Here is a 22,782-nt window from a genome sequence, read left to right as displayed (position 1 = left end):
AACATTTTAATTAAGACACTTAATGGCTGCCGGCTCAACTACGTATGGTAACAGATTCATAAAATTGCTTCATTGTCCACAGGTTCATTGCTTTTATGGGAAGCCCTCTGAGCATTTATTCCATATTGACCTTTAACGCACTAGTACGCTCTTTGTCCTTGCAAGACAATTCAGTGCATGAGTCGGATGACTAACTTAGTAGTAAAAACAATTTCTACTACTTTGGGACATTTCAGCAACTGCATTACTAGTAAGACAACTGTGCCGTCGTCGTGCACACTACTAGAGGTTAACAGTTTTATGTCACAAGTTAAACAGGAATCCCATGATTAGTAAAGTAAAAGTATTGCTTTGGTGCCATCTGGTGGCATCTTCACGTTAAGCAACCACATTGAGCTGAGGCAAGGAGTTTCAGTTGGTCTTGTAGTTTTTTTAAAAAAAAAAGTGCTTTGCCGCCCGCCATCTTGTGGTATCAAGAGGCAATTACAAACCTTTTGGGGTGGGTGTCGAGCAAATTTTGGCTGGCTCTACTGTACCATTAACATGCCCTTGTCAAGTTGTGGACATTTGGGGGGGGGCTCAATCGTAACATTTCCCACTGTCATGCTCAAGGAGTAGAGGGGGGTGGGGTGGTGGTTGTTATTCATTACTACTGTAGAAAGCCAGTTATTCCGCCGGAGGCCGAAATGTCTTACGAGTGAGGACAAAGAAGATACATGGATCGTCAAGTGGATATCAAAAATATGGTATAAACGCTCAAATGGCTTTCTATACTGCTTCGCAGCATCGGTTAAAATCCGACACTCTGGTTTCCCACTCAGGACTCCACCAGCATGGTCACCAGATGCTCCAGATCCAGTCCGTCCCTGAATGAAGTCGGTGGCGAACTGAAGGACGAGAAGGACGGCAGGCCCTTGGCGCTGTGATACGGGAGGTCCTCCGCGGGGGGGCACCCGTCGCCCCTCAGGCCCAGAATCCCCATGTCCCTTTCCAGCTGTGACGTGTCTATGTCCTGGAACATATCCTCAGCTGTAATGTCCGTCAAGTAGCTGGAGCGCGCCGCCTCCACGCCGGCCTCCCACTCCATCAGATCCTGGCTGTGAGCCCCTCGGACCTGCTGCCTCAGCCAGAAGCCGCCGGCATCAGGGAAGGTCTGCAGGTTCTCCAGGGACCTGAGGGCTGCCCGCGGGGAGGGCAACTGCGGGAGGGGCGCGCTCGCATCAAGGCTAGAGTCTAGGCCGGTGAGGATGGACGAAACGGCGGGCGAAATGGTGAAATCGGGGTCGGCGGAGAGGGAGCTCCAATCCTCCGCTTCCTCAAACGACGCGCGACTGGACGCCACTCGCTGGCATTTGGCAGGTGACGGCAGGTCCTGCACCCCGGTGGCTCTCAGTTGCTCATGCGGTGCATGCATGAGTGAGGGAGGCGCCCGTTCGTGAGAAGGCACCCGACAAGCTTCTACCTGCCGTAGGGTGTTGCTGATGAGGACAGACCGCCGCAGGCTGGGTTCCGGCAACTCCTGGTCCAGCTGGTATTTGTGCAGGGAGACGCTAAACACAAACTGACGCTGACGCTCCCACGCCAGAGCGCCGCCGCAGCTGCCACCAGGACACTCATCGGAGGACTCCGGCTGGAGCTTGCGCTTGTGCGTCTTCATGATCATCTTCACACTGCAAAACAACACATTCCACGGTAAACTGTTGACCCTATCTTGACTTGCTCACCATTCATACCACCACTTGCACTCTCCGGTCCAGTAGTTTTCGTAACATCTTTGTTTACCCACACTATTTTTGGTCGATTGTCTTTTAAATGTTCTGCTCAAATGGCTGCAACACTCTGTAAAACAATAAAACTAACCTCTTTCACTCCAATATCATTTCAAAAGTATCAATATCGGGGTGTAAATTCCCATAAAGGGAAAACAAACAAAAATCAAGTCTGGTTTGAAACAATGTCGTTCACATTTGCTTTTACTCTAAATGAAGATTTTTAAAGGGGGCGCGATTTTATTTTAAGCCATATCGCCAAGTCAAACCTTTGGATGGTGAGTGATTACATTTAAATAATACTATAAACTAGTCTTTAAAAATTGACTGATTCATCCATTCCGAGTCAGGAGTCGTTCAGAAGCCAACTTTATGGTAAATGGTGGGCTGTCACTTGTGGACCGCTTATCTACCTCGGGTACTCAAAGCGCTGCACACCATCACCTCATTCACCAACTGATGTCGCAGCATAAGGAGCAACTGGAGGTTCAGTATCTTGCTCCAGGACACTTCGACACGGTCGAACCACCGAAGTCCCTGCTAGACTTCCTCGGCTTCGGAAAGCTGAAGAAACCCTGAGTCACTTTCAGGATGGCGGCCCAAAACATCCACAGTTTAAAATAAAGACGAACTCAGTTTTATTAACATAAATTACATTTCACATTTCAATGAAAGCAATCTTGTAGACATCGCTGTGCGACACGTATTTACGTTTCATAAACGCATTGCAAGATCTGGTGCGAATGCTAACGTGGCTAGCTAGCCCCTACCCCGCTAAAAACATCCCTGATTATATTTTGAGCGTCATTGTGGATTAAATCGTGAATTTGAATCGTTTGTAGGTGGCTAGAACATAAAAAAGTGCGTGTGTGGAAAAAATTAATACATTTTTAATTAAAACCGGCGGGGGGACCCGTGTTTTGGTCTAAATGACGTCACAGGAGTGCGAATATTAGGTAAATACAGTAGTACAAAGACAACAAGAGGAATAAAAACACCTGCTTAGGTAGCTCACTCGTCAACGGATAATTTAAAATCGAGACATCTGGAAAAAGAAGAACGCCACAAAAGATCAAAAACCGACCTGTTGCTTCTCTACCGGCGCCGACTTTTGAGTTAACGTAAAAAAAGTGCTCAATGTCCTCTTTTCCTCGCCTCGCCTCGTAAAAAAAATGAACACGCCAGCGTTTAATGTTTAAATGCTGCCAACATTTTCTTGCTTGCTTGTTCTCCCGCCTGCGATTTAAGAAAAAAAGGGCTGGTGGTTGCAAGGTGCATCATGGGTAACGTTGTTTCACTACGACAGGCATTCGGTGGCCGTTTTTAAGGCACAAAAAAGCCTCACTTCGGAGTTCAAAAGGATCGCAAAACAATCAGCGTCAAGAGTGGGAAAATATGGACAGGGTTCGTGGTTTTCTATCTTTGTGTTTGATTAACTGGCGTGTTTTAGTGCACGTTGAGTTGCCATAATTCCAACACGATGACATCACCGATGAGACGAGACTCTTATCGGCTTCGCCGCAACAAAGTATCATTTAAAGCGAAATTAAGGCGTTTAGTTGTGGGTTTCAATTTACCGTAACACATTAATAACTATGAATAACCGGTTACGATTTTTCTTTCCGGATTTCAACACGTTGGCTCGGGGGGGACATAAGTCTTCTTTACAAGATGACAGGAAATTAAGCATTTAATGTTCAATTGTCAACATCGCTTACCTGGAATAAGGTTTGAAGTTAAGACGAAGTCACGCCGTTGCCGTAAAAAAAATAATGCCGTAGAGTTGACTATTGTAAATTTTAAAAATCCACTCGTTCGACCTTTCTGCCACATGAAACTTGGTCAGCCAATCAGTGAGCCAACTCCCTGACGTATGTTAGACATCAATGGGATTTCAAAATAAACTTGGGACCCCTTTAAACGATTTTAAACCACGTTTATCATCAGTTATGCAATATGTAATCACTAATAAAAATTTCTGATCAGTTATAAGATGGATCCTTATTTTTGTAATGGGAACGTAGTAGGTTCGTTGTGAACTCTGACAAACGGTCAGTTTTTATTTTGAAGGTACTGTATACGAGTCCTACAGCGACTTCTGGAAATGCATCGCCTCCATTCTTTCTGAGCGTGATTTTTCACTTGGCGGGAGTTGCGTAACATGTCCCAACAGTTAAATTAAGCTATAACGCACGTCACTCCATGATAAAATATTTATGCCGCGTTTAGCTGTTACAAGGGTGACGTTTATGTCACAGTTTGACGAAATAAAACGTTACAGTGTCCTTTGAGCGACTCGTTCGTGACTAACGGAAATTACGGACGGATTAATGGCCCCTCAAGTGAGTTTTGAAACACTGGGAACTGTTTATATTCTGGATTGCTGGTAGGTCCTCTGAAGAGGACGCATGCAATTTTTTTCCTTCCACATTTTCAGAGCAACTCCCAGATGGCTTCATAACATGGCTCTGACACATTTTAGTTCAAATGCCTCGAATATGTTACTACCATTCTTGAACTTAGCTACCAAGTCAAGGTGAAGAAATTCGGTATGTAGGAGGGGTCATGTAAATCAATGAACTATGATGTCACAGTCGGGCGGAGATCAGAATGGCCCAATCAGACACATTTTCAGAAATAGTCAGGTCACATGGTTGTTTAATTTCATATTTATGGGTGAGGAGGCATTCCAGTCCTATAACTGTATTGAAATATTAAGTCAATTTACCATAATTAAAAATCACTGATTATAATGGTAAAATAAAAGCATATGGACCGTTCCACCAAATTGTGTGTTTGCATAAATCTCCCCATTGTGGGTCAAATGGTTATCTCATGATTTATTGCTTATTGTATATGATAACAGTTGACTTAAGCAATAAAATACTACTTTTTTCAAGTAAATAATGGAATCGTGCTGTCCCCTTTATTTTCCTGCAGTAAAGGAAGGGAACATGACATGTTACTGGACAAAGGACTTAAAAAACAGAAAACAGCTGCAGTACGATTTGAGGAGATGCTCGCAGTGCTGGTTTTTAATAACTTAGACAACATTGAGGTGACATTATTGTGACACTACAGTAACAGAACAACAGAGTCACACATCCATGTCCAGTCCAATCCGTTTCAATCCCGACTAATGTGCACTTGGGAAACACAACCACTTCTTTTGTTTGTCTGATTCAGAGCCAGCAGATTTGTCCACACCTATGTGAGACCAAGTGAATTCCCGAACAAAAACTCAGCTCTGATTGGATAGAAAAACTGTATGAGTTAAACCGGGACCTTGAGTATAAAATCTGAGATATACAGTATATATTTTTGTGTGGCAATTAGATTTCATTCCAGTGGGACACTTTTTCGAAGCCAAAACTATTGCTTGCGCTTGAAAAAATAAAATAAACAAAAACAACCGCCCATAAAAACTATTTTTTGAAAAAAATCATAGCAGTTGGAAAGTATATGGAACCTTGCTTGAGGATATATTCGATATCAACCATAACCAGTTTAAGGTTCTTGGACTTGTGCGTTCTTTCTTCTCATTAGTAAGACAATTCAGCACACCAGTAGAACTGTTTTTTTTTTTTAATTTTTTTAACAACTGTGTGACATTTTTGCACTTAGGACAACTAGTGAGCCACAACTGTGCACTTGTTGACTCCTGTGCGCTATTATTTCTACCAGTGAAGCTCTTTCTCAACTAGTGCAAAGAGTAGTAACGTAGTTGTTCAAATACTTTGCTGAATTGTCTTACCAGTTAGGACAAAGTGCATACGAGTACAGAGGACTTTAAAGTGGAAGTCAAAAAATTTCTTTGCAATAATATGTTACGTTGCCCTTATTAGTATAAAATGGTATTCAGATTAATATTGTTTGTGTAATATGAATTAAGCAGAAAATGCACCTGTTTTGATCTATGGGGTGGCCATTTTGCCCAGCACTGCCAAATGATGTCATTCAAAATTGATGTCACATTGCCCATGGGTTTAGTGATTGTTTTAAAAAAAAAAACACAAAAAAAAAGTGGGAAGAGACACTTGAAAAAAATAATTGCATATTACATTGTAATTATTGGGGGCGGGATGTGGGATTACTTTTTTTTTTTTTTTTTTAAACAGAGATGCAAGGAAATGGTTGTTTGTCTGTTTGTGACGAACAACCATCTGCGCTCACACTCACACCTAGGGACAATTTGGAGTGTTCCATTAACCTGCCATGTATGCTTTTGGAATGTGGGAGGAAACTAGAGTACCCGGAGAAAACCCATGCAGGCATGGGGAGAACATGCAAATTTCACACAGGAAGGCCGGGGCCTGATTCAAACCCACGATCTCTGTACTGTGAGGCAGACGTGCTAACCAGTCTTCCACCGTGCCGCCCGCTTGAATGATACCGTTTAATGAAATTCCCCTCCATTGTCAGTTATTTCCCAAGGGAAAGCTTCTAATTTAGAACGTACTCCAGAGTCCCCATCATAAATTCCCCCTAGAAATTTACCATACATTTTCCAATCCGACTAATGCAAATATAAAATGAGGGATCTCCTTCTACCTGACATCATTATGGCCATCGGGGGCATCTGCCTGGTCTGCTTTTTAACCACATCCAAGGTGTCTCAACGCGTCAAACTTGGCATTTGCTGGCCGCTCACTGCCGCAATGCTGCTCCTCGTCCTTCTTTGAGAAAATAGAACACTATATTTTACAAGAGGACTAAAATGCAACATCTATTATTTTACAAAAGGAACAGAGCGAGAGAGAGAGCGAGAGAGAGAGAGAGCGCACGGCCGGGCCACACGCTATGTACAGCAGTGTCAAAAAGTTACTTCAAGTCTCATGATCCAGAGTGTGGAGGCCGGGGCTACTGAATAAGTGCTGCCAGAAGGACCGCAAGGGTCGAGGGGAGAGTCAGGTCCGTGACAATCATGTGATCTCCAGGCATTCCTTTTATGATCACAACAATGTGCTGAACAGTGGTTCTCAAACTGGGGTTCCCTTAGCTTGGGGGGTCTATGGAAATAACCTGCATTCAATTACGTTGTACCATTTTGAAAAGTGATTACCAATGTGTAGGGACCAGTGAACCAATAAAACTAACACAATAAACGAATTACAATTACTAACAGCTTTGTGATGTATCGTCACATAAATCTGACAGCCCTGCGTAAGTAGTATTATTTATTTATTTTTAAAAATATATCTTTTATTTATTAGAAAAGGGATATTTTCCAAAATTAAGGGTGTATTATGAGAATAAAGTTGTACTTTTTGGAATTCACTCTTGATGACGTTCTCCCCTTGCTCAGATGACATAACATTCGGAATTTATCTGGAAAAATTGTTTTCTTTCAGCCAAAATATATCTTTGTTCCTGTTCAGATAACAATTTATGACTTTATTCTCATACGACTCAAACTTCTCAAAAGAAAAAAAAAAATCTAATAACTGGCTAATTTTGGGCCTATATGGTGACATCTTGGTGCCAAGGAAGTAGACGAAATTGGGGAATTTTAGAGATTTTTTTTTAAGAATCAAAGGCTAATATTACAAGAATAAAGTTGTACTTTTTAAGCTCACTTCTAATGTTCTTCTGTCATTAAAACATTGACTCTATTATAATAAATGTGAAAATAATATGAATGAAATGTTAAGATTAAATCCTCCTTTATAAGACATCATCATAAATTGTATGGTCCTTGTCGTTCTTTTCGTTGCCACTTTCATAAAGCTTGAAATTGGAATGACTATTCTGACTTTATCTTGGCAAAATATGATTTAACTCTTCATATTACAACTTTTTAACAAGTAAGAAAACATCTTTGTTCTTGTTGATGACATTTTTTCCTCCTTGGAAACAAACAAACAACTTTATTCTCATAACATTTCAAATGTTTTTCCCTTCAAAAAACAAAAAAAGAAAAATTGTTATTGTAACTTGGAATTGTTTAAATTCCTCTGCCGTTTCGGGTTGAACATGGAAGTTATGTTTAACTGGTGCTAGGATTATTTCGGGGTGTCGTGGGGGGGTGGGTGTCCTTGCAAACATGTCTTCTCTGGACCTATAAAGTTTGAGAACCCCCGGCCTAGAAAGTAGAACCGACAAAGAACGGATCACGAGCGCGGACTGTTGTGGACAGAGTTTAACGAGTCTGACTTGGCCTCTTCGTCCTCCTCATCGTGCGAGGGGCTGCTGTGTTTGCCCTGCCCACCCGCTGCTGCAGCGTCCCTGGGCACGGTGCCACGTGCGGCCCCTCTTGATTGCCCGAGTCTGCTTAGTCCTCGCACCTTGTCTCCAGCTTCACTGTCGTCTTTCGTCTCCTCCGACTCCTCGTCCTCTTCCTCCTCGTCCGAGTCGATACGGTTGAGTCTTTTGCGAACGGGCCGGTCCTCCTCAGATGAGGACTCAGATTCTTGCGAGTCGTCCTCGTCTGTGGAGGGTCTTCTGTTCTTCAGCATCTGAGCCAGACGCTTGCGCCGCTGCTGGGACAACATCTCCCGCCTCTTCCCTCTGCCCATCTTCTCTGGGTCGTCGTCCTCTTTACCCGTCCTCAAGATGTTCCTCCTTTCCTCCTCATCTTCTTCAGAAGGCTTCCATCGACGCCGTTTCCCTCTCGGCTGGCCATCGTCTTCTTCCTCCTCTGTCTCCTCCTCGTCCTCTTGGTTGCGTCGCCTTCGCTTGGCTTTGGAGTGGCGAGTGGAGACATCCTCCTCTTCTCTTAGTGCTCGCCGCTTCTCTCGCTTCCTCTTCCCCTGACCACCTTTGTCCTCATCCTCCTCTTCAGAGTCACGTGAGAAAGGTGACGCTGGAAGAACAAGTATGATGATTTTAAACGCAATGCACATGAAGCAGAGTAATATTTATTTCAAAATTTAAAGGGGGCATATGATGGAAAATGACATTTTTAATGTCTTGCATACATATAGTTGTCTCTCTCTGGAGGGTCAAGTGTGAAATGAAACAACTAAGGAAACCGGTTGTTATCTGACTATTTCTAAAAATGTGTCAGAGTGAGCCATTCTGGACTTCTCCCCAACGGTGATGTCGCAATGTGGTGGATTTTATCATCCTGCCCCCACAACAGAAACACAAAGAAAAAAAATCTGATATTCGATGTAGAATATCCGATACAAATGCCAAAATAGGAGAAGATTACATAAATATTTGATGAAAGACACAATATTAGAACAAATATACTGTATGTCAAAAACACAATGATAGAAAAAAAATTTTGAAAAAAAAACATCTGGGGGAAAATGGAAATATATTCCCCCCAAAATTGAACAATTATATAATATACTCTATGATTAGGAAAAAAAAAGTTTTAAAAGATATAATAGTGGAAAATAGTGGAAAAATATAAAAGTACTGGATGAAAAGTTACACAAATATTAGAGAAAAATAAAGGGATGAAAAATTGATGAAAAAGAAAACAGACAAAATATGAGGAATGTACAAAATATACATAATTTGGAAAAACAGAACAAAATAAAGGGATGAAAAATACACAAAATGAGCACTGTATTGGAAAAATATCGGAAAAAACATGCTGGATGAAACTGGAAAATAGAAAAATAAGATGAAAAAATTGGGGGGAAAAATGTGAAATTTGTGAAACTGAAATATAGAATATATATTTTAAAATGCTAAAATATTAGAAAAAAATATCTGAAAAGTATACAAAGATGAAGCAAAAGAAATATTAGATGAAACAAAAATAACGTTGGAGGGAAAGAGAAATACTTGCACTAGTACTACTACAAAAAGGAAAGAAAAAAAAGATAGTCGGAAAAAAATACAAAGATATGAGGCAAGGGAAACAATATTAGCTGAAAAATTACAAGCGGTCTTTGGTTCATGAGAGTATCGACACTCAGTGGTGTGCTTATCATTTTTCATTTGATTGTTTTATATTTATGGCCTCGTCGTGTTTTTCATTTCAACATTTGCTGTATTTATGACTTCAGTATGCTTCTAGTATCGGTTACTGACAGACTTCAGCTGGTCCTGACTTGCGTACAAATTCAGCGCCGTAGGAATTAAACTGTCGAAACCGAGCACTCCTTGTACTTATGTGCACTTACCATCGCTGTAGTCGCTAGAGAAACGTTCCTTACGTGGCCGGCCACGTGGTCTCACTTCTTTCTTTTTGGCAGATGTCCGGGAATTATCCGACGATTCCGACGTCTCCCGATAGTTGACCTGCTGCCGCTGGCCGCGCCTCAGCCCGCCACGCTTCTTATCCGACATGTCGCTGTACTGATCGGAGTCTTTCAGAAAAAGAGGCGTGAGCATATTTGAATACGATCGCTTCATGAGATCAATTAGACTCACCTTCGTCGCTGCCCTCCTCCTCGTCCTCGGAGGAACGTCTCCGTCGGCGCCCCGGTGGCCTCCCGACTCTGTGTTTGGTAATGCCCGCTTTGTACTTGGCCCCCGCTCTCGCTGTCCGTTTGGGCCGCGACGCGCTGTCCCAGCTACCCCCGTCCTCGTCTTCCTCATCATCGTCGGCGGCGGCTCCCGAGCCTGCGAATTCTTCGTCTTCAGAGCTGAACAAGGAAAATTCAGGGAGTTACAAATAATCTAAACCAGGGGTGGTGCAACTTTTCCACTCAAGGACCACAGTGGACTTTTTAAATTAAGGGACAGAGGGACCACAGCAATGTGGTTAAAAAAATGAAAAGTGTTCAGTGCAAAATGTGTACATATTTTAAGATAAAACTAATGAGGTTTTAATGTTTCTATTTGTATTTTTATTATTTACAACAAATGGATGCATCAATCATTCAATAAATTAAATTTAATCATGTTAAATGTATAGGTTAAAATTGCTTATTTTACCATTTCTTGACTGTATTATTTGAAATTACTAAATTTGAATTTAAAAGAAATATTTTTTCACATGTTAGACTCTCTCTTTTATTTATATTTATTTACAATAAAAAATTACTACATTAAATTAATACATGTTAAAATAGTTTAACTATTTTACTCTATTTCCAATGAATAAATTAACCAATCACTACTAAACAAAAGGTAAAATGTTAAATATATGAGTAGAAGTGCCTACTTGACCAAACATGAATACATAAACCAATTATTGCTAAATTAAAAATGCTTACTTTGTATGCAAAATTGTCAAGGCGATTACTAACCCAAATAAACAAAACAGCTTTTTTCAAAGCTTTTAACATCTTAATCAGGGGTGCCAATAAATAACACTATATATACACAATACATCGTTATTTATATAGCGCTCTCACAACAGCTGCAGCTGAAACAAAGTTAAACAGTTAACAAAATAAATACGGAAATAACACATAAGACATGGACAGTCACGCAATCATAACCACTATTCCTGCACACGCCTTGTTCTTTTGAGCAATTTAGTTTTTTTCTATTTCCGCTGCAAATGTCCCATATCTCGCAGTGATGATGATGATGATGTCACCTGTTGCTGAGCGTGAAGTCATCCTCACTCTCCACTGCCGTGCTGTCACTCTCCAGGTCGTTGAGACGCCGGCGCTTCCTGTTTCGCGCGGCAAGCGTCATCGGCCGGCGGTGGCTCGCCGTGCCGTGCTCAGACAATGCGGCGCCGGCGCCAATGTCTCTGGCTCCCCCTGACGGGACATGGCATCACTGGGGGTTATTCCGAGGGAAGGTTCTTGCGTGAACCAAACACCCCATTTACTCAAAATAGTGGCCCCTAACTGTAATTTAATTCACCATGCTAAATCGTTTATTGGTGAAAAAATGCAAAACTATCGATAATACATTAAACAAAAATCTGTATTTGAGTGGATGAATCCTCCTGACCACAAGACGAGGAAATATGACAGTGACATAAAAATCAAAAGCAAGTGGCCATTTTTATGTTTTTAATCCTAACGTGGTCCACTCACCGGTGTTAATGTCACCAACGTCTTCCTCGATGGCCTCGTCAATGGCATCGTCAAAGTCGTCAAATCTGAAGCAAAAAAAAAAAAATGTCATGTAGTTTTTAGGCCAGTTAAACACATTGTAAACATATTAAACCAGTGATACCGGTTAACGTGGCTAAGCATAAGCAGTTACACCATAGGTGTCAAACTCAACGCCCGAGGGCCAGATCTGGCTCGCCACATCATTTGATGTGGCCCGCGAAAGCAAATCAAACATGTCAACGTCTACGCTGATTGTTAAAATCTGTACCAAAATTTCAACTTCTCATATGTGATGAATATGCGAGACATTGTAAGCATTTTCTTGTGACCAAAGAAACACTAACATAAACAATCGTTTAATGAACCATTATTCTTGACTTTTTTGGATGTTTTCACAGTCATAACGGCCCTCCAAGGGAAACAGTCACTACAATGTGGCCCATGACAAAAATGAATTTGACACCCCTGAGTTACACACTAACCTGTAGCTGATGTGCTTCCTTGCTCTGGTTGACCTCCTCCCCAAATTTTTGGACTTTTTGGCATCCTTTTTTTTGGCCATCTTTTCATCTTCCTCATTTCCCTGTGAGGACACAATAAAATGTCTTAAGGTTTAAATCTGTGTGTGTGTGTGTGTGTGTGTGTGTGTGTGTGTGTGTGTGTGTGTGTGTGTGTGTGTGTGTGTGTGTGTGAGAGAGAGAGAGAGGTGTCCTCCATTTTGCTCTACACTCACAGGAATGATGTTCTCCACACTGATCCCCACGTACACCAGCCGCTCCCGCCTGGCGCAGACATATGTAATTTAAGCTCATCAACACGTTAGTGGATGTTCCTGGACTAGTTTGTGATCTCATGGAAGTGTGTGTGTGTCATGTGCATGTGCGTTCACCTCCTCTCGGCACGCTCTCGCTTCTTTAGCGCGCTGTCCAGGTTCAGCAGCTGCTCCTCCAGTCTCTCACACAGAAGCTTCTGTACGCATAAAACACAGGCTATTAGCAGCACCAGTAATGAGCTAGCATCGCTAAAAAAATGTGTGACTGGTTCGAGACAATATCCCAGCTACTGTACTTATTTCACTCTTGAGAGTACAGGCGCAAAAGTCAGCAGAAGTCGAATTTAGCTGCGTGCACTAATCGCAATATATTTCCCTTAAGTGGCACAATTCTAAAATGTGTCATGGCAGGATAAATGGGGGGGGGACATGGACTCAGATATTTTCAGGCCTCTTCTAAATCTGATGCCGAATTTTGTACAAACAACGTAAATAAACACCTGCTGTAAATATGAAAGTATAGACGAGTAAGCTACATTAGAGGTGATCAGACACCAAATATTATGTAAATATGCCACATTAGAGGTGTTAATAAATTAAATAAATGATTTAATTCTATGCTCCAAATGCGCCATGATACAGATGTAAAGAGTATTATGTAAATATAGCATATTAGAAGGGAATTGACATTAGCTCTGTGTAAATATGCTACATTAAAGGTGCATATACATTAAATATAATGCAACTATTCTACATTAGACCTATTAAAGATGAAATCTGATGTAAATATTCTCTGATACGCAAACAAAACCAATATGATAAACATGCAATGTTAGGTGTTTAAAAGATGAAATATGATGTACAGGCCAAAATCAAAATTGTAACAATTAATATCTGGATCATATACATCATATTACTGACGTCAATGTCGTCATCATCTGGGATTGACGCCTGTGTACGTTAAGAGACCAATATGGGATTTTTGTCGCTTTATCTGTGATAGTGCTGTCACAAATTAATCTTTCGAATCGATTATCATATCAACTATTTCATCGGTTACTGAGTAATCGCTCAATTTACACCACGGATAAGGTCTGCTCGCTTCTAATATGCCCAATTTCCACACATTTACATGGAAATAAGATGAGGTCAAGGTGTTAAATCTAAAATTGGGCACTTGACCCAGCAGTGTAAATTCAGGCATGACAATTCTCCCGAGGGTGACTTACGTGCTGGCAGGGTGGGCAGAACCACTCGCCATCCGGGATGAGCATGAGTGGCGGTCGTAGACAGGCTGTGTGATATCCACTGTCGCATGAGTCGCACAACAGAATCTAATGATGACAAGCGCAAACCAGATGAAGCCACAGCAAACCCCAGCGATGACATCATTCAGATTTTAAAAAAAAAAAAAACGTTACGTACCAGTTCCGGGTGGTTGGGAAGACCGCAGTGAGTGCAGGCGTCCTCCTTTGGAAGGTCCTCAGACTGGCACGAATCATCCGAGTGGCTTCCTCCTTCATTGGCCTCCTCGCCGCCTTCAGCTTTATTCACCACCACCTCCTCATCTTCTTCATTCTGTTTGTGGCGCTTGATGTTGGACCAACGGGGATGCCCGTGTCTCCGCTTACCCTGAACATATCAAAAAGGGGGCGGTGGCGGGTCACAATCAAAAGCATTGAGTTACATTTACAACTAAAATTCAAATATTTGTTATGTGGAATAATATTAATTTGGTAGCTTTTCTCTTGGCTGCACTGCTAACAGTACATGTACAGAATGGGAAGAACCTTCGATTTTTCTTCATATTCTAGTATCCTTGTATTGCCATGTCAATATAATCTGCCCCGAGAATGAGCAACGATGACAGAGTGTAGAAGAGGCTACGATACCCTGCGCTTCCTCATGTGGATGACAGCCTTTGCTTTTCCATTTTTCTTGGCAGCAACACTTTGCTCTTCATCATCTTCATCTTCCTCCTCCTCCTCTTCTTCGTCGTCATCGTCGTCGTCATCATTATCATCTTCTTCTCTCGTCTGCTTTCCTTGCCCTTTCTTTTTTTTCGGGCTCTCAGCTGCCTTGGAGCTCGGCCTGCATGGTTGACAAAGCACATATTTTGTGGAAGATGATGCAAGTTAATGACAGGGGAAAAACAACGTTTGTTTGGGATTAGAAAAAAAGCTACAGCAATTCGGGCTGAACAATTACGGTAATCAAATTCAAAACTGAGATCGCAATAAAGTAGAATGCTATTTTCAAATCCAAAGGCTGCAATTAAAAAAAAAAATGGGGGGGGGGTATTTCTGTTGGTCAACAGGGTTTATTTTTTTCTAAATACATGCATACATACACATGTAATCTGATTTATGACTTTATGCTTGTTTGGTGGAAGTTCAAGAGGTTGTCAAAGTAAATATTTAAAAGACTGCAAGTCAAAGTGTTTAGTAAATTAACAACTAACGGAAGTAGATAAACTGTCTTTCATATTAATTCCCAAAAACCCACACCTACAAGACCAAAACATGTATGTATATCTGCTATTGTTAATTGTAGTTTCTTTGTGTTTGTTAAACAATATATGGGAAGAGGATATTGAAAAAAAAAATAGACAATCAAATTACAATTGCAATATTGAGGAGAAAACAACAACAAAAAAAAAGAAAATTGCAATTAGATTACCGGTACTTGGCCACATCCTCAAAGCAGGGAGAACAAAAAGGACTAAATCTGTTTTGAATAAGGTCATTGACATGTTTTTTTTTTTCCCATGAGTATTGGGCGAAAACAGACTGCAGGCGTAAATTTGCATTTTTTGAAATAAGTCTGAGATGTGGTCATATGCTACTGGCCTACTGTTAACGTGTTGATGTTTGACGCGGTTGACAAACCTGGAGATCCTGGCAGACCTCCTGAGGGACCTTCCCCCTTGTGACGCCTCCTTCTGCTGCTCTTTGGCCTTCAACTTGTTCCTGCGATGAGGCGGAATCTTGATCTTCAAGCGGATTCCTTCCTTCTGGAGCTCTGAGGAGGCCTCCTCTCTTGGCCACGGCTTCCCGTCGGCATCCTTCTTGCTTGACTGATCCGCTAGAGCACCATTGATGCCTTCCTCGTCCCTCAACTCTGCTTCCACTTTTTCTAAAGGACTCACGTCCTTCTGGTGGTCATCTTTGTTTCCTTCTGTTTCCATGTGAAGGTCTCGTGTTCCCAAGTCAGGATCCCCTCCCTGAGGGACATTTTCCTCTGTTTCGTTGTCAGCGCTTGTTTTCACACCCTGGTCGACGCGTGCCGTCTCCACGACGACGGGGTCGTTCCTCACCAGCACCGACATGCGCCCCATCTCCAGGGTTCCTACACATTTCAAATGTTAAAATTCCAACCCTTTTCCAGATCAAAATGACCAGACTTATTGTTTTTTTTTTAAATCAGCTAAACCTTGGTTGTCAAAACATTTGACGAATTCATATTTTGAAAATACTCCACTGTTTACATTTGTAAATTTATTTCCATTTTTGTCTATGGAACCTATCCTCAGCTATTCATTAAACTACAACTAAACGTCAACAAAATCGAAGTCTAGACTCATAGTAGTAAACGGTGTCAAGGAAGCACAAACCTCCACTGATTAAGTTCTTTGTATGCCTGGGAGAAACAAAGTTTAGCAAAACGTTCGGGAAACTTTTCGCTGCATGTTTCTTCTGGAGCATTTTTTTTGCAATCATCTGTAAGCCATTTATTTTTAGGGTTAATGTTGTAAAATGATTTTGATGGATTACATCTCTTCGGATCATCATCTGCAACATCTGCTATTTCTGTGAGCCCATCTATGCCGTTGTTCATTAGAAGTTAGCGTTTGGCTAGTGGACTTCTGTTGGCTGAAATGATCTGACTTGGATGAAAAATGTGGTGTTTAAATATGCAGTACAATGTTTAATTCTTTAGGCGTTACTTTTAAACCTCTCTTGGGAGTGACAGGTTGAAGTATGCATGCTTTGTTTGGACAACTGTAGCAGCACGAGTCTCTTTTCATTTCCTCACAGTGATGTTATCTGATAAACTCCCATTTATTGACTGTGAGCGAATGGAAACGTGTCCTAAGAAATACTTTATAAAGTATGTTTTAATCATTTTCTCTGTATTTAAAGAGTGTGGAAGGGATAAAACTGCACAATTTCTTCTCTCGATACAGTATCACTGATTTTCATTAAGGGAGGATTCACTGTAGTTTCCACTTTTCATACTTTTGCAGGGCAGGAAATGAATCAAATTCCATATTTTCCATACTTGCGTTGTATCCCTGTACATTCTTCTCTTCCTCCGCCGGTTTGCAGCCGTTCTCTTCATTGGATGTCGGTCCGCGGATGACCCCCACGTGACGCGACACGATTGATGACCTCCCGTTAGGCAGCTCAGGGTGCTGTTGTGGTGCCTGGCCACCAGTTGGTGCTAATGAGACATCCTTACTCTGTATGACTGAGGGGTTGCACACGATGATGCTGCTGCTGTTGTTGTTGTTGTTGAGGTGGTTGCCATGGTAGCTTTCAGCGAGCTTCAGCTCTCTCTTCTTCAGTGGTATCTTAGCCTGTTGACTGCTCCTGACCACGGCCCGCTCGGTCTCCTCTTCCTTGTTTGCGTCCTGCTTGGGCACTGTCGTCATGACGACAGACAAATCCCGGCTCTCTGATTTGATGACAGAGGTGATGGTGCTCACGTGGTTATCGATGGGAGGCGCTTGATCACTGGTCTTTTCCTCCTTCGCCTCCTGCTTGATGCTCACTGTCTGCTCCTTGTTGCCCACTAGCAGCAGAAAATAACAAGACATTTTTTTTTTCACCAAAATAATTTTTTCAGATTTTAATGATATTTTTTTCCTCTCCCTTTGCTTAGGGGAAAAATAAACACTGTGATAACATTGTTAGACAAGTGTGCGGGCCCTCTGGGACTTCAGATTCAGCCAGTCACATTCACCCTAATGTTAAATGGAAGTCAGCACACACATCCCACCATCTTAAGTGCCAAATAAAGTTCAGTTGCTCGGGTGAGCTTTTCTTGATATCACCACCCTCTGGTGGTCACGCTGTTATCCACCTCTGCTATAATTGGCTACATCCTTCGTGAAAACCGATTATTCAATTCTAAGCCTTAAATGAAATTATTAATACACAGAATACCAGATACTCATCATTAAATGAAAAAAATACATGGCTCAGCAGCAACAATGCCAAGGATTGGACACTCTCTACGCTAAAAAATTGCTGAAAATGCGGTACGAAAACTGGTCAAGGATGCTACCAAGAGGCCGACAGCAACTGTGAAGGACCCGCATGAATTTCTGGCAAGTGCTGACAACAATCTCCCATCTTCTTTATATGTCTGGGCAAAAATGACACGTGAAATTAATTTGTAGACTAAACATAAACCCCCAATAAATGACATCTTAAATGTTCAACAATTTATCATCTAAAAAAATCTGACAACAAGCTGCTGGTCAGCTTGTCCATGTCTTTGTTGTACATCCTCTCGCTCTCTTATGCTTTTTTTCTCATGTACAGTTATACAGGTGAGGCAGGGCGACCTTAGCAAAATATTTTCAGCTTGGATTTCAACATGTGGGGGGAAAAAACTAATTTCGCAACATACAAACTACACTATAGAAGCCACTTCCCCCCCACAAAAAAAACTTTAAAATAAATAAATAAAACCAACACAACTAAAATAAAAATTGTCCCGAGAAACTAAAACAATTGATGAGTGTCACAGCCCTAGTTTAAAGTCACTTATGTAATGTTAATCTTACCTTGTGTGAGGGGTTTCTCATCTTTTTCAACTTCCATATTGTCAGCGACATCCTCAGAGTTCTTGAGGTGTTTTCCATCTTCGTACACTTTGATGCCACACAAGAAAGAATGTCAGGTGACTGTACAGTAGATTTCTCTCACAATAACTCCATCCATCCATCCATACATCCATTTTCTGAACCGCTTTATCCTCACAAGGGTCGCGGGGGGTGCCGGAGCCTATCACACACATGAACAACCACACAGAGACGAACAAGCATCCACGCTCACACTCACACCTAGGGACAATTTAGAGTGTTCAATCAGCCTGCCATGCATGTTTTTGGAATGTGGGAGGAAACCGAATTTTACTCATTAAGGACATGGGTGAGCTGGAATCTATCACAGTTGACTTTGGGTGAACAACGGTAAACCCTTGACTGGTCGGCAGCCGATCGCATGTATAGGATATTGCAAATTAATGCGTTCATACAAATAGGAGAGTCTCTGCATTTGAGTAAATTAATGCTGTCAGATACTATTTGAGGAAATGTGGGCCATGTTTTAGTTCACATACTGTAGACGTTTCCAACATGAACAGGACATATTCTCACTGATACTTTCAACAAATCATATTTAGGCTGTAAGTTTCTCGATTTTAAATTATTATTTATTAATACCAAATTATTACCAATTGCAAGTGTTGAAAACAGCCTGGGAACAAATTACTTAATTCTTTTGGACACTTCAACTGTCTGAGAAGTCTTGTAACAGTGCCTCTTTATTCCACGGTAGCCTTGCGACATGATGTCTTTTTCTATTGGCTGAAATATAGTGCTTGCCAGGCAGTGATGATATCCTCTAACCGTGGATCACTTTTATGTTTGCTTTCAAAGCATTTTTGATGACAACTTGAAAATATGAAATATTGTTTATTCATTCACCGGTTTCTCTGTGAGCAGGACTGCAGCTCCCAGATTCAGACAGTTTCTGCTCTTGGTCCTGATTCAGGTTCGGGAAGACTTGGGCCTTCAGGATTTCCAGAGCATCAGCCAGGTCATTACGGCTCCTAAGGGGACCGTTGGCAAGGACACTCGAGTTGAGAGAAACGCAATCCGGATGGCAAAGTAGACCTTCCGTTTGGTTCCGGTACCTGACTATGCATCTCCAAGTGGAGCCGTCCAGGTCGTCCTGCTCTTCCGTGTACAGCCGGATGTTTTGCTCCTGGTCCAGCTGTAGCCAATACATCAGGCCCTGTTTGTCCCGCCCGATGGGCTGCAGGCGCATCTTGTCCGGCTCCTCCTCGTTGATCACCGCTTTGAACTTGAAGTTGTCGTCAAATTGGCACTCGCACAGATACTGAGAAAACGCATGAAGTCACATAAAGTGATTGCCAACCACTGTGCTACGACACATTTTCCAATTTTGTTCTTTTTCCTCATTTTATTTTCTTTGTCAATCTTGTCTGCTGTGTACCTGCAATATATAATGACAAAACTGAAATACTCCACCACGAGATGGCAGAAAATACAATTGGCCTGTCGGTCCACATGCTGCCACTCATATAACAGAATTATTTCAACAGGTCCAGATTTCAAATGAGAAAGTAAATTTGTGAGTTAATTAATGAGCCCATCATTATTTTAGTAGATATTCTGTTTGTGTTATTTTTGTTTAGTAGAGTGCTGTTAGATTTCTTCAAATAAAAGTCAAATGAATGCTTGAACTCGGGAAGGGTTGTGTTACTGATTTTGAGGTTGTACAAATCCAAATTTAAAATGATTTCTCGGTCAAGTTGATCAAACTTAAAACTGCTCATTCATTAAAAGTCAGCACTGGGTGGACAAAATAGGCTTTACATTAAAGCGTACTCGGAAAAGTTGTGAAAACATTTCAGCTATAATATGTAATGATTTTGGTTCACTTATCAATACAGATTACATACAGCTACCTAATCGACGTGCAACAAAATTAAATACTGACTTTTTTGGACACAATTGGACTACAGTGAGGATTTTTTTGAAGACCTGTGACCAGCAAATTCCAGTATTAAGTGTCATTTTTAAGGAACTTAATAGTTTTAAAAGGTAGGCAGACACCAAGAAATTATCAATCTGTGTGGGATTGTGACACAGGGACATAATAACATATGATTGGAACAATTTTGTTCTGTGGACTATTTGAAGATGTTAGAATGTCATACTTTGAGAATGCTGGACTTGCATTCCATGGACATGTCCTGATAGCCGTTCTGTTCCAGCTCCCAGGCCCAGGCGCTGTTCAGCTCCTGGCAACTCTACAAGAAAATTAACAGCAGATTTCGCTCTTTGAAACCTCATTCTCACACAGATCTCAAGTCAACTTTGGACCAACTGAGTGCTTCACTTGCTTTGGCCAAGTATTTTTCCCAGCGCTCCGTCGTCACGCTCTTGCCAAGCTTTCGAAGCAGCTTCACGTGAAGTTCTATGAGAGGTTTTGGAACTGAAAAAGAAAGTGAAAATGACTGAAAATGTAAAGCTTTAAATGTATGCCGACATTGTCCACTTTCTTTGAACTACCTTCAACTAAATAAAAGATGTAAGAGAACTCGACCAGATGGATGCATGCGTTTAACAACAAATAATGATTTTAGACTTTCACTGAATGCAACAAATGTATTTCAATAAAAATTATTAAAACATGATACTAACATTAAATTTAAGTGCAACCACTCAGATAGATATTTTATTCCATCAATAAAACATCGGAAGTACTGTCGTAAATCACGGTTACGACGTCACACGACACGACATTTAAAACTGAAAGCAGACTCAGGTGGTGTACAGTAACATTTTGAGTGGAACTCGTTGCGATTTATTCAGCCACAAATATGACAATAAACAAGTATGGCGCGTGTTTGAACTCTCAGCATCAATGCTAATTTCTCGAGTTAGCTCGCTGTGTAGGCCCCTACTACGCATGCGCAAATTTGACAGCAACCAATTCTCATCCACTGTTATTAGCGACCCTCCCTCCCGTTTTCTTTAACAGTGACGATTACATTACTGTAAAAAACAAACAAACAAACAAACGTGAAGTTGAATGTCAGTTCGAAATTCGATTCCTGTTGCCAGTGAATGAAAGCAAATAATAAAGTACACCTGACAAGACTCAAGGCGGTAGAGCTAACCAGGCTGCATCATGGCTACCTTCTCTTCATTACATTCACTCATTTTAAGTTTTGTTGTTGCTCTTCTTCTCTTTCACACAACATCCACCACGTCTCGTCACTTCTAAATGACCCTGGGCACAATTCAGCCACTTAAAATCATTGTTTGGTTTTTTTTCCACAGAAAATGAGAGTGAAGGCTTTTTTGGGGGGCGCGGGGGTGGCGGGGCGCTAGCTTGGTGTTAGCTTCGATGGTTTCTCCGGGTTCAAACTTCGGGACTTGTTCTCATTTCTGGCTGCTTGTTTTATCAAATGGCGGAAGACTGAAAAGCGAGACCATAATGTCGCTATGTGGTGTAACGTCGTACGAAGGCTGGTGATGTTAACCAAAGCGAACAGACATCTTCATCACCCTCACCATCATCGCGATGAGAGTAGCGATGGTGCCCGGGTGCCCCCCTTCTTCCCCTTCTCCTCCTTCTCCTCCTCCGAGTGTCGCAGCTATTCCACCACTTCTTCCTTTCGCCACAATATTGACAAAATGAGCCTCTCACCTGACGTCTTGTCGCGCAGGTAGCCCTCCATTTGCGGGAACGTCATCTCAGGCAGGTCGAGGGCGGCCCCGTAGCGCTCCAGGAACGAGCAGACCTCCGCGAAGCTCGGGCACAGCGCCGGCTCGGAGCTCCTGAGCAACGCCGGAGCAGCCATGTTTCAAGGCGAACTGAAGCGGGAGGGGAGGGCCGGCCACCGCTGGGAGGATGCGAGTCAAAGGGAATGAATGGGGGACACGGGCTGGCAAGGTGGTGGTTGGAGAAAGACTACAATTTCCGGGTAAGCTTTTTCAGCATAAAACCACTAAGCCCCATAAAAACGTTTTCGCTGGTATAATTTTTTTTTACATTGACAGCAAATCTTTACTGGTATTTCTGGTGTGTGATTACACTTGACTCCAAAGTGAGAAGTTATAAGAATATATCGCGATAGAAAGACAACAGCAGCAACCCAGCGTGGTTTTGTTTTTTGACCTCATTAACCAAACGTGCACGATAAAGCAACACGAAACGGCTCATGCAAATTTGTTTACGTTCCCGAAGCACAACGATGTTTACAACATTAAAAGTGAGTGTTAAGTTGCGTTGGTATGACAGATAGATAGATAGATAGATAGATAGATAGATAGATAGATAGATAGATAGATAGATAGATAGATAGATAGATAGATTTAACTGGATGGTGTTACATTCCCAGACTCCTGAAAAATAATTTTAAACAACATTGACATTATTCTTTACGATAGCAAATAACCCCATTTATTAATCTTAACAACGAAACCAAAATTAAATCGCTCGTGCAGAACATCTCCGATGAAATGCAGACAACATATTGGAAGTCCGAGGCA

The 22,782-nt window shown here is 41.7% G+C and overlaps 2 protein-coding genes across 8 annotated transcripts; both read right to left on the bottom strand.

Moving 5' to 3' along the window:
* Positions 1 to 375: 375 nt before the first annotated feature.
* On the bottom strand, positions 376 to 3,656 carry sertad3 (SERTA domain containing 3). 7 transcript variants are annotated; one of them, XM_019861261.1, is made up of 3 exons: positions 3,488 to 3,656; positions 2,214 to 2,352; positions 376 to 1,670 (listed from the first exon to the last, which is right to left on the bottom strand). In XM_019861261.1, the coding sequence occupies exons 2-3, from the start codon at positions 2,216 to 2,218 to the stop codon at positions 818 to 820; spliced, it is 858 nt and encodes a 285-aa protein (XP_019716820.1). In that variant the 5' UTR covers positions 2,219 to 2,352; positions 3,488 to 3,656; the 3' UTR covers positions 376 to 817. The 7 variants fall into 7 exon arrangements, with proteins under 7 accessions (XP_019716820.1, XP_019716827.1, XP_019716823.1 ...); XM_019861268.1 differs by lacking the exons at positions 2,214 to 2,352; positions 3,488 to 3,656 and adding exons at positions 1,725 to 1,839; positions 2,854 to 3,035; XM_019861264.1 differs by lacking the exon at positions 2,214 to 2,352 and having other exon boundaries at positions 3,488 to 3,653.
* A 4,023-nt stretch (positions 3,657 to 7,679) lies between these two features.
* Positions 7,680 to 22,184, bottom strand: rsf1a (remodeling and spacing factor 1a). The gene is made up of 19 exons (XM_019861269.1): positions 21,938 to 22,184; positions 20,625 to 20,716; positions 20,439 to 20,531; positions 19,389 to 19,594; positions 19,180 to 19,304; positions 18,256 to 18,342; positions 16,743 to 17,255; positions 15,350 to 15,809; positions 14,354 to 14,552; positions 13,887 to 14,093; positions 13,691 to 13,795; positions 12,579 to 12,658; positions 12,423 to 12,471; positions 12,172 to 12,272; positions 11,669 to 11,733; positions 11,218 to 11,386; positions 10,101 to 10,315; positions 9,851 to 10,036; positions 7,680 to 8,571 (listed from the first exon to the last, which is right to left on the bottom strand). Exons 1-19 carry the CDS (start codon positions 22,089 to 22,091, stop codon positions 7,880 to 7,882), a joined length of 3,798 nt encoding a protein of 1,265 aa, XP_019716828.1. The 5' UTR covers positions 22,092 to 22,184; the 3' UTR covers positions 7,680 to 7,879.
* Between the last annotated feature and the right edge of the window lie 598 nt (positions 22,185 to 22,782).

Source organism: Hippocampus comes, unplaced genomic scaffold (genome assembly GCF_001891065.2).
Source record: "Hippocampus comes isolate QL1 unplaced genomic scaffold, H_comes_QL1_v1.1 scaffold122, whole genome shotgun sequence".
In the NCBI taxonomy this organism is placed as follows: domain Eukaryota; kingdom Metazoa; phylum Chordata; class Actinopteri; order Syngnathiformes; family Syngnathidae; genus Hippocampus; species Hippocampus comes.
The sequence above is the reverse complement of the archived record's forward strand: the minus strand, read 5'-3'. Positions and strand labels throughout refer to the sequence as shown.

Coding starts and splice junctions, on each gene's coding strand:
- rsf1a (XM_019861269.1), bottom strand. CDS start 22,091: ATGGCTGCTCCGGCGTTGCTCAGGAGCTCCGAGCCGGCGCTGTGCCCG. Junction 11,734..12,171: donor AGGAAGCACATCAGCTACAG/GTTAGTGTGTAA, acceptor TTTTTGCTTCAG/ATTTGACGACTTTGACGATG. Junction 10,316..11,217: donor GACTTCACGCTCAGCAACAG/GTGACATCATCA, acceptor TTCCTTGTTCAG/CTCTGAAGACGAAGAATTCG.